Source organism: Alligator sinensis, unplaced genomic scaffold, assembly GCF_000455745.1.
Source record: "Alligator sinensis unplaced genomic scaffold, ASM45574v1 scaffold990_1, whole genome shotgun sequence".
In the NCBI taxonomy this organism is placed as follows: Eukaryota; Metazoa; Chordata; order Crocodylia; family Alligatoridae; genus Alligator; species Alligator sinensis.
In genome coordinates this window covers 221259-232314 of record NW_005842506.1, presented here as the reverse complement: position 1 = coordinate 232314, position 11056 = coordinate 221259, and the positions used below count along the sequence as shown (strand labels likewise).

General features: G+C 40.2%; 1 protein-coding gene across 1 annotated transcript; it reads left to right on the top strand.

Moving 5' to 3' along the window:
- Positions 1–1408: 1408 nt before the first annotated feature.
- Positions 1409–7148, top strand: LOC102385456 (parvalbumin beta-like). Its single transcript, XM_006031457.1, has 5 exons — positions 1409–1468; positions 1936–2003; positions 3874–4006; positions 4901–5010; positions 6354–7148. Exons 2-5 carry the CDS (start codon positions 1943–1945, stop codon positions 6377–6379), a joined length of 330 nt encoding a protein of 109 aa, XP_006031519.1. The 5' UTR covers positions 1409–1468; positions 1936–1942; the 3' UTR covers positions 6380–7148.
- The last annotated feature ends 3908 nt before the right edge of the window (positions 7149–11056 follow it).

The following is an 11056-nucleotide window of genomic DNA, read 5'->3' as shown; positions in this document are numbered from 1 at the left end:
CCAGTCCCCAGCATAGCTCCAGCTCTCCCCTGAGCTCATGTGTAATCCCCGTTACTGTTAACAGGAGTTGCAGAGACAAGACTAGAATCATGGAAATTATTAGGTCATCAAATTAAACTCCCCTTCTCCCCTTTAGTTCCTCCCCCCAAACTAGTGCAAATTGAAATGCCCTATAAAAGGACATTTTAACTCAGTGCTGAATTCCCCGCCAAATCTTTGTTTTCAGGATGCTTAGCCTGCTACACAACATAGTTCTGGAAAAATACAATTAGATTCTCATCTAAATTTAAAGAACATGAAGAGGTGACTGGCTAAAGCTGAGATGTGTAAAGTGAAGCGTTTTCCTCTACTTTGGACTCATGGTATTTTGCAGGAGAGATTGAAGGGGGAAACGTAATGGAAAAATAGCCAAGCGTCAGCCTTTCTTTTACATTTCTTGGCTTTTTTGAAACATGATTTAAACAGAGTTTCCTGATTTTCTCTCCTTGTCGTCAGCTGTTGTAAAGTGTTGTAAAGTGTCATGTGGCATTAAAGAGGTGACACATGACATCCCAGATGTGACTCCATTTATTACCCTTATTGCTATTCTTACTTAAGCTATATATGATGCAACGAGTTTGCAGTGAACTTCACAGAAATTAAAAAATAAGTTTCTTGCCCTGAATCCCTGCAGACGTGTTTCCAAAACAGGTTAATTGATCCCTGTACATAATTTGTATTTTAATTAAAAGCATCTGGTGATCCTTTAGAATAAAAGGCTCTAAATAAATAGGACATATATTGTTTACATATTATGCTTATTAATATTTGAAGACAAGTAAAAAGATGTCAAATGTTAAAGATAATTTTTTGCATGTAAATAAATAGCGAGCATATATCATCATGCTGAAATGGCAACATTTTCTAAACCAAATTTAGAGTCTTGGAAATGCATGCAAATGTAAATTTGCTCCCATGAGCAGCCTCATTTAAGTCAATTAGACCATGCACAGAAGAATGTTAAGTGCATGAATATTTGCAGAATCAGAGCTTTTGGCATCAAAGTCTAACAGTGAAGATGCATATCATTAGCTGTCATCTCGTTGACATCAAATTGATAAAAACATATTTTCATCTTAGCTCAAAAATCACTTAGTCAACTAAAATTAGGTGTGGGGTACTCAAGGGGGTTTCCTGGCACTCTGTATGGCTCTAAACCTACTTATATTGTCTAAAACACTACACACATTCCTTTGGGATATAAATATCAATCTGATTAGCTAGCAGGTCTTGTCAGCTACAGTATCTTATTCTGTGAGGTATCTGAGCCATGACGTGGTTCAAGGACTTCTGTAAAAGGTCTGGGAGGTCTTAACTAAAGGCTATATAAGTCATGGTCACTTCCAGGCAAAGATATCAAGCCAAGAGCTTTTGGTAGATCTTTTATCTTTTTTTCTCTGCTCTCAGCTTGGGAAAACAAAGCAACAAGGTGAGTTGAGCTTTTGCAGTCACCACATCAACCCACACAAAACACCTGCCTGGAAACAACTGAGAATCCAAAAGCTGTAGTTTTGTCTAGGCTGCTTGATTTTTGTGCTCGCAACATCACCCTGAAGATCCAGCTATGAAAGAAGAGCAAAGGAATCTACTATGTGATCTGAAACACCAGTTGGACAAAAGACTCATGAAAGGAATGAGCACAACACAATACTTTTTGGGAAGCAGCTTTCTTGGGTTGGACTAGGATCTGTGGTGGTGGTACCTCCTGCAGATCTAAGGACGTGTGTCTGCCTTCAGCTGGCAGTGGCAGAGGCTGATACACCAAGATCCACTTGGCTTTCCCAGCTACTGTCCAGACAATCTTCCTGGACCAGCAGCCTCTGTTGAAAATATGACTAGCCTATCACCAGACTTGTATTAACTCCAGCTAATTTTACTTTTGTTTTTTTCCTGTAGCTCTAACATGGCTCTCGCTGGTATCCTGACTGATGCTGAAATTACCACTGGCCTACAGAGCTGTCAAGGTAACGTTTATTTTTTAAAACCTTTTAAAAGCTTTTAAAAGCCTTTTTCATTCAGTGTCTGTTACCAGTTGTTCTCTGTGTATTTGTTTGAAAATTGTCCTTCTATTTTAATTTCCAAAAAGAGAAGAGAACAGGATATATGCAAGTTATAACCTATACCAGTTGGGAACCTAATCCCACCCACTCTTATGTATGTGAATAATTTGAATGGAAAAAAACACTCTGAGGGGTTGAAATAGGGACCTCCTTGAAGTTAATAATAAATCTCTCATTGACTTTAATAAGGCCAAGATTTCACTCATTGACTTCAGTAAAACTACTTGAGAATACGTGGCCCGGCAAACACATACCCTGGTATCATTTACATGGGTTTTGCATACAGCTGTAAACTAAACCAGGACCAGGAACAGACGGAGATGCAGCTATTTCGGGGTAGCTATTTGTAGTAGGTGGTTATTATTGTGTTTCATCACTAGATCATAGGATCATAGGAAAGTAGGATGGGAATGGACCTCACAAGGTCACCTAGTCCAGCCCCCTGCTCAAGGCAAGATCATCCCCAACTGAACCACTCCAGCCAAGTGTCTGTCCAAACTCCTTTTCAAAATGTTTAGGAATGGAGATTCCACCACTTTTCTAGGTAGCCTGTTCCAATGCTTGACTACCCTAAAAGTCAGAAAGTTCCTCCTAAACTCCAACACAAATTTCCTCTGCTGCATCTTGAGGCCATTGCTCCTAGTCCTGTCCCCTATGGCCACAGAGGAAGAAGGCCCATCTCCATCCTCTCTATAATTGCCCTTCAGGTATTTGAAGATTGTTATTAAATCCTCTCCCCACATGTTCTCTTCTCCAAAGTAAATAACTATAACTCTTTCAGACTTCCTTCTAAGTCATGCTTCCCAGGCCTCTAATATTTTTGTTGCTGTCTGCTAGACTTCTTCCAATCTTTCCACAGCCTTCTTGATGTGCTGGGCCCAAAACCAGACATAGTAAATAAGGCATCACCGGTGCTGATAGAGCAAAACAAAAATGCTTCCTTTTGGTCCTGTGATCTAGTGATGAAGCACAATAATAACCACCTACTACAAATAGCTACCTCTCTTACCGCAACCCAGTATACTGCTGGTCTTTTTTGCAACAAGAATAAACTGCTGGCACCTACTCAGCTTATTGTCTACTGCAACCCCCAGGTCCTTTTTTGCAGTACTGCATTCTAGCCAGTCATTCCCCACTCTGTATTTGTACATGCAATTATTTTTTCCCAAGTTCAGGACTTTGCACTTGTCATTATTGAATGTTATCTGATTGATCACGGACCATTTTTTCAGTCTCTCCAGATCATTCTGGATGTGGGGAGCAGGTAATAGCTTATTTTGCCTTTAGCAAATGGCTACATTAAGATGGACACAGAGATAAAATCAAAACTGGTATAGCTTATATTAGTGGAATTTTAGCCCTAATTCTCTCTCATGTGAATCTGCAGTGGTTTAGGCGAAGTTGCTACTGCTTAAGGTATGCCACCATCATTCCTTTTTTTGAGCTGGTGTAATGTTACACTGGTATAAATGGCATCTGTCCATGTCCTGAGTGACATAATGACTTGTGCATGTACATCTGCAAGACTGAGTCCAAAGTAGTTAGCTTTTCTCCCTTGGTTTAAGAGTGGATGGTTGAAATGTTCAGCTTTTCTGGAATACACTAAAAATCCCAAAAGATTATCAAGAGAAGTTTTTTATGATTTTCATTGCATGGAGAACAAAACAGCCTCTCTGCAGTTTGGTGAATGTATTAATAGAAACACTGAAGCCTCTTTCCATATCCTTAACCTCTAACCACTCTTATCTGTCCTCTCTCACTGATTTTGCTTCAGCTGCAGATACCTTTAATTACAAAACCTTTTTTGCCAAAGTGGGTCTGAACTCCAAGTCAAAAGACCAGCTGGCCAAAGTTTTTGGGATCCTAGACCAGGACAGGAGTGGCTTTATTGAGGAAGATGAACTGAAGTAAGTGGATCAAAACACTGAACAACAAACAAGCTTGGATTTCACTGTCACAAAATGCACTGTGGGATAGTTTGTTCTGTTTGGATACTACAATGTAATGAAACACTTTTTTTCCTTATTCATGCGTACACTGAAAACCACCAGAAAAATACCGGATAAAAAACACTTGCTTTTCTTGTTCAATGTCTTGATTAGTGTCCACTATGAAGAAAATCTGATAGGGAAATAAGTTTAGTAAAGAAAGTTCAGAAAGGTGGGAACTCAAGAAGTCAGTTACCTAGCACTGAAAATATGCTGTTCATATGAAGATAACCAACAGGTTTTACAAGATAAATCCAGCAATGCTGCTCGAGGTCGCATTTTGTATTATCAGAGTGTTTAGCCCACTTTGAATTCTAATGGCTATTTCCTCATTCCATCACTGACCTTAAATCTTATCATATGGATCTCATTTTGAAATAAAAAGTTAGAATAACTCAACTGTTAGTAGAGACATCAACAGTCTCAATTTCCAGAAGTAAAATTCTTGCCCATGGAAGCCAAGGAATTTGGCTTGCTATTGACGTCTCTGAACGAGGATGTCATTCCAACGCTTTTTTATATTTGATGCAAACAGACTCTTTTCCCCTGTAATGCATTAACAATGAAGCTTCACTCCTTTTGATCTTTAGATTCTTAACTTTTCAGGTAGATGTGAAATCCTGTCACTACTAACACGAACAGGAGTTTTGGTATTGACTTCAATAGATCCATGATTTCACACCAAGTGTTTTCCTTTATGTGCTGGAGGGTCCTGAGTACAGGGTTGCAACTTAACAAATTGTAACAGTAATGCAGGGGATGGCTTTTCTGCACTAGGAGAATTTGACTGATTTGTCCACTTATCTTTGGTAGACTTTTCCTGCAGAATTTCTCTGCCAGTGCTAGAGCTCTCACTGATGCTGAGACCAAGGCTTTCCTGGCAGCGGGTGACAGTGATGGAGATGGTAAAATTGGAGTGGATGGTAAGAAACCCTTTTAAAATGGTGAATTGTTAAGTGTGTTGGAATCACATATTCCATCCCTTTAAATGGGTCAAAATCTCCTAGCAGCATTTCCCTCCCTAATGTCTAACACCAGAAAACAAACAGTAGAAAAATAATTCTTAAGGTCAATCTCTCATATCAATTGTTTTTGATTACTAGAGAATAATCCCCTTTGGGTAGAGCTACTTGAAAAACAATCTAAGTTGGGTCCTGCCAGCACTTAAATTTTTAAGTAACTTTAAGTATATGTTTCAACTAAGTGAGACTTCAGTGGAATTCAGGCACCAGAGTTTAAAAAAGTAATCCTGAAACTCCTGGGTTCCAGTCCCTGCTCCAAGGACTGTCTAGATATTTTACATTTATGTATAAAATAAATCAGAGCAAGGATGGGACCCAAGACTCCTTCCTACCAGACGAGTAGGACCTTAGCCACAAGGCAATGGAGACACGCTTACTTCCATTCTCTCTCTGTGGCCCAAAGGATCTTGAATTATTTTCTGCAGAGTGGCACAGCTTCAACAGGAAGGGTCAATATAAGCCCCTGAGAAAAGCCTATGGCATGGTGGATAGGGCACTCACATGAAAAAGGGAACCTGTGAGTTTGAATCTCCTCTGGCAAAGAAAGGGTGTTCCACATCTATTATATTAAAACTCTTATTTTAAAGGAGGTGGGCGCAGGGGAGAAGGGGAAATATTCCTCTTCTCACCATGTTTTAAAAGGAAGGAGTGAGCTCTGTTTAATTTTTGAAAGAAAGAACATAGGTGCCTACCTCCAAGAGAGGGTTCCCCAAGGGGATACACATTCCTCCCTGCAGCCCTGAGTAAAGCACCTAAGCCCCCAAAAGAGGTGAGATTTAAGACTGACTTGTGTTCAGTATTTCCTGCTGGCTAGCTGTAGATAGCACGCTGATCTTAGATTTCTTGCAGAGGATGGGTGCATAACACTTGCCCTGCTCTGTGGAGGGGGCCAATACGCCCAGTAAATGAATCTGCAGAACAAATCCACTCTGCAAGCCAAGGCCTAAATCCTTTTTTTGGTTCTAGCCCCACTGCATACATCTATCCAAGACTGGGACCTTAATTTTACATGTGCACTACAACTGTAGTACTTTTCCAGTCTCACTGATTTTTCTGGTTTCTGAAATGTAGGCATTTCAATATGAACATGACCTGACCTGTCTTAGTAATCAATGTATAATGTGCTCACTTCAGGGATAATTTTCACAGGAAATTGAGTTAGTTTCCAAAGTAACTCTTAAAGTGGGGGCAAGACACTTTTTTTTCAGACTCAAAGATAATCAAAACTGCTTATTTTTTTCCAGAGTTCCAGGCCCTGGTTAAATCTTAAAGAGGATTCAAAATGAAGACCAAGCTAACTGTACTGTAAACAATCTTTCTTATTGCAAATCTACTATTTATTTATGCATTTTATACAACGACAATGGCATTAACAGTTGCCAGTATATTCTTTCTTACTGGAAAATGTGTGAACTTGCTATGCACTATCTGAACGTTACTGTCTGCTGTCTTCATTAAAAGGAAGCTACATCACTGGAAACTAGTCTGATAATTAAAATAATTTGTAGACTTTGTGGTTTTCTTTCAGTAGCTGAAAGTAAAATATATAACAAATGTGTAATTTAAAATGTCTCTATGAGTTTTTCTTTAATATTTCCCCCCAAAAATGTGACTTTCAATGATAGTCCATGAAGCCAAAAGGGCAAGCCTCATTTGTATACCCAACTACCATTTACCTTAAATAACTGGTTTAATAAAATTCATGGATCTGCAAGTTGGGTGCATATTGCAGGGAAAGGGGGCTTCATGATCAAGGTGTTTTGAGGCCATTTTTACTTATGTGACTATATTGTTCTGTTAACATGCTCAATAAGAAAATGCTAGCAAAATATGCTAAATCTGTCAAGACTCTTAGCTTATAGTGATGTCTCATGTACAGACATGGTAGGATCTGGCTCTGCACAAGTTACTCATTTCCTTTAACATAAAATCAGCTGAATCCAGTGTGCTTCTGCTATAGCAATAACATTGAAACAAACACTGTGGGGTTTGAGGAATATGGGTTCTTTGAGGAATAACCTACCTGCATGCCCACCTGATGGCACTATTGTTTCATTTAAAGGAAGATAAAGTATTTTTTTTGCCTATCTGAAATAAATTGAGTAAGAATCACTCCTGTATCCTACTTATCTCTTCTTATGACCTACCTTTGCTGAGTGAAAATCACTCCAGACAGAAGACCTGTGTATCACCCAAGTCCCACACTACCACTACACACATTAACTACATAAGCAAGAATTCTTTGAAGACTGGGGTGGAATATCTGTTTTGCAACTGAGATAATATGTACAGTACTGATAATTTCTTTATAGTAACGCCTATGTGTTCCACAACACCCCTTATACAAACTAATTTGTCTTCCAAAGTGCTTAACATTTATTAACAGTCACATGATACACAGGAACAACCCTGGAAGCCATATCCTTCATTCCAGGCAATCAAAGAGGTAAATAACACTGTCCTTTTCACAGACCCATATACAAACTAGGCAGGGCTGTTAGGATGATCTATTATTAAGGTTGCCTGACACTTCCTATTATAAGGCTTTGTGTTCATTTTTTTATAATGTTTCCAAATTTTAACCACTTGAGATAAAATTTTCAGGGCAGGTGTGCCCCAAACTGGATTTCTTTGGGGAAATAAATCAGAAGTGTTCAATCATTTACAGAAATTAGGTTAGAAAAAAGCACATTGTTTTTCACATGTACCAAAAGTATATGGAGCAGGGATTTGAAATTTGGCAGGAGGTTAGCCTTTGGGTCAGGGTTTTGCTTTTTGTCATTTGTCAAAAATGTCACTCTAATTTAGACAAATTATATAAGATCTTGAAAACCAGTAGCTGCCTTGGCTCAGCATGCTAGAGCTTTGAAGCAAAACTCCAGCTAGAGTTTTGAAATAAACTTCCTAAAAATTCTTTCTACATTGACTGTTTCAGCCCAGACTGCAGAGGGCAGAGCAACTAACTATAGCAGTGGTTCTCAAACTCATTACAGTCAAAGGTAACTTGCCACCTGGATAGGGGAAATGAGGTTGATGTCATATATCGGACTTCAAAAAAGCCTTTGACCTGGTCTCCCACAAAATCCTCATGATTAAATTGGGAAAATAGGGCTTCAACTACTTTACGGCCCGGTGGTGAGATAACTGGCTCCGAGGTAGGACCCAAAGGGTATTGATTGACGGAACTGAGTCATCATGGCGGAAGATGACCAGTGGCATCCCTCAGGGTTCAGTACTCGGACCAGTGCTCTTCAACATGTTCATCAACTATTTGGATTCTGGTATTATAAGCAAACTGGCAAAGTTCGCTGATGACACCAAACTATGGGGGAGCGTGGTCACGCTCGAAAACAGGCTGGCAATATAGGCCGACCTGGACAGGCTTGTGAGGTAGGTAGACCTCAACCTGATGTTGTTTAATACAGAAAAATGTAAAGGCTTCATCTGGGGAGACACAATCCACAACACACTTACAGGCCTGGCAGTGCTAAGCTTGCCAGCACCACAACTGAATGAGACCTGGATGTCATGATTGACAACAAAATGAACATGAGTCACCAGTGCAATGCTGTAGCCAATGAAATGCCACTTAGTGCTGTCCAGAGCTAATCAAACACAGACATGTATCTACCAAGGCATCTAGAGCAAGGCAAAGGATGTCATCCTCCCTCTCCACACACCTATGGTGAGACCGCAACTGGAGTACTGTGTCCAGTTCTGGGCACCACAGTTCAAGAAGGATGTGGAGAAACTTGAGAGAGCCCAAAGGAGGGTCATGTTCATGATCAGAGGCCTAGAGATCAGGTCATAGGAGGAGAGGCTGAAAGACTTGGGTCTGTTCAACCTAGAGAAGAGAAGACTCAGAGGGGACTTGGTGGCAGCCTGTAAGTATATCAGGTGCGTACATCAGGGCTTGAGGGAGCATCTATTCACCAACGCCCCGCAGAAGGGACAAGAAATAATGGGCACAAACTGATTAAAGATTGCTTCAGGCTAGACATAAGGAAAAACTTCTTTACAAGTTGAGTGCTGAGGGTTTGGAACAGGCTCCCCGCAGAGGTGGCATAGTCATCCACCCTGGTGATTTTCAAAAAACGTCTTGATGCCCATTTGCTGGGGTCATCTGATCCCAGCAGTCTTCCCTGCCCACGTGCAGGGTGGCTGGACCTGATGATGTGTAAGGTCCCTTCCAACTCCTGACAACTATGAAACTATGAAAGCATCCCTCAGACAATGCAAACTTTCAGCTTTCACTCATTTTTGACTACACGAAAAACCAATAGAGCAATGCTTCTGTTGCAAAGAGTTCAGAAAGACCACAGTAGGTCAGAAGGTTTTTGACACTATGGATTTGAAATCTCAGGGTTTATCTTGTGGATCACGCAAAAGTGTTTCCACATCTAACAGTGTTAATATTGCGTAGGATACCTAAAGGGATCTTGCAGAACCCTGGCTGAAAAATCAGTGAACTATGGGCTACTATAGGCCCTGCAGTTGCTGGGTATCAGAAGTAAAAGGAAGAGAGAGTCAGTCTCTCCTCTGCAACTTTGCCCTCTATGAAGCCAGAAGGAATTCTGTCAAGCCTGTCTCTTTTCATCACAGAAGAAGAAAGAGATTACCCACATAGCTGTTTTTATATGAACAAGGCATTCAGACAGTACGGTGATGAGGGTCACTTAAGAACTCTGATGCACAATTAATCTCATAGCCTTTTATCCTACATTATCATCACCAACTCCGAAGTAGAGAAAATAGATGCAGAGGGTGCATTTACATGTTCATTAATGTGCCATAATTACTGTGCATTTAGTACCTATTAGTACCACGTATTAACTAAATGCACCATAATTGGCACTACTGTGCATTAGTGTAGATGAATGCTTTTTTAGTCATGTGAATGCACTTTAGACTAAATCTACTGCACATTACTGCATTAGCATGGGTTTTCCCCACTGTGCTAATGCGCAGTAGATTTAGCCTAATGTGCTCAAAGTGTCTCGTGAAGAAGTGCCCAGAGACATCCAGTCGCTTGTTAAAGACCACAAAACTAATTAGGAATAGACCTTGTAACCAAGAACCCAGAACTCTCAATCCTAGGAAGACTGTTCTAAGTGCTTAATTATTTGCATTTATTTCCACATAGATTATTGTGTTTGCTATATACAAATCTGAGACAGTTTCACCACTTACCATTCCATTAAGGACTGTAAAAAATTCATGACAAGACAGGTCTGGTATCAGCTCCAGGGATCATTCCAGCATGTTAAGAAGAGCCTGCAACTAGCGATTTTTTCTGATCTTTTTTTTTTCTTGCTTTGTACTTAGCAGAGAATGTATTTTATTAGTTTTTACAGGTATGAACAATGTGTCATGCAACATAAGGGAGTGGACTTTACCATCCAACAGCTGCTCCATGGTAACTGCCTATGTGCCTGCTCTTGTCCTAGGGTACGTGAAAGCTAAGTTTAGCTCTTAATTAAATAGCAGTTTACATTACTATTTAAGATCAACCTGAAGGTCACTGTCAGCTAGCCTGAGCTGAGATCAACAAGTTACCTTGCAGCCACTGTACATTGTGCTCCATTGTGACAAGGCAAAGTCCTTCTAAAAATTGATGTGCAGACTACAGTACTGATATCCCCTGCTGTGATTGTCTCTAATTATGGTCAACTGAGCCAGGAAGTGGGGTGTAAAATGAGGAAGAGGAAGTTGTGGTATTGCTACTAAGGGATTCTTTGTACTTGCAGCTTGCAATACCAAGGTAAGATGTGAACAAACTGGAGGGTGGAAAGACTACAGGGCAACTCAATCTTAGGCCCTGAGGCTCCACAAAACATTCAGGGGAGGGCTGGAAGATTGCTCAAAATCAAACAGTTTTCAGTGTTGATGGTTAGCATGTAGAGGCTTGAAGACAATCCTAAGTAGTAGTATAGGCATGCCAAAAGAA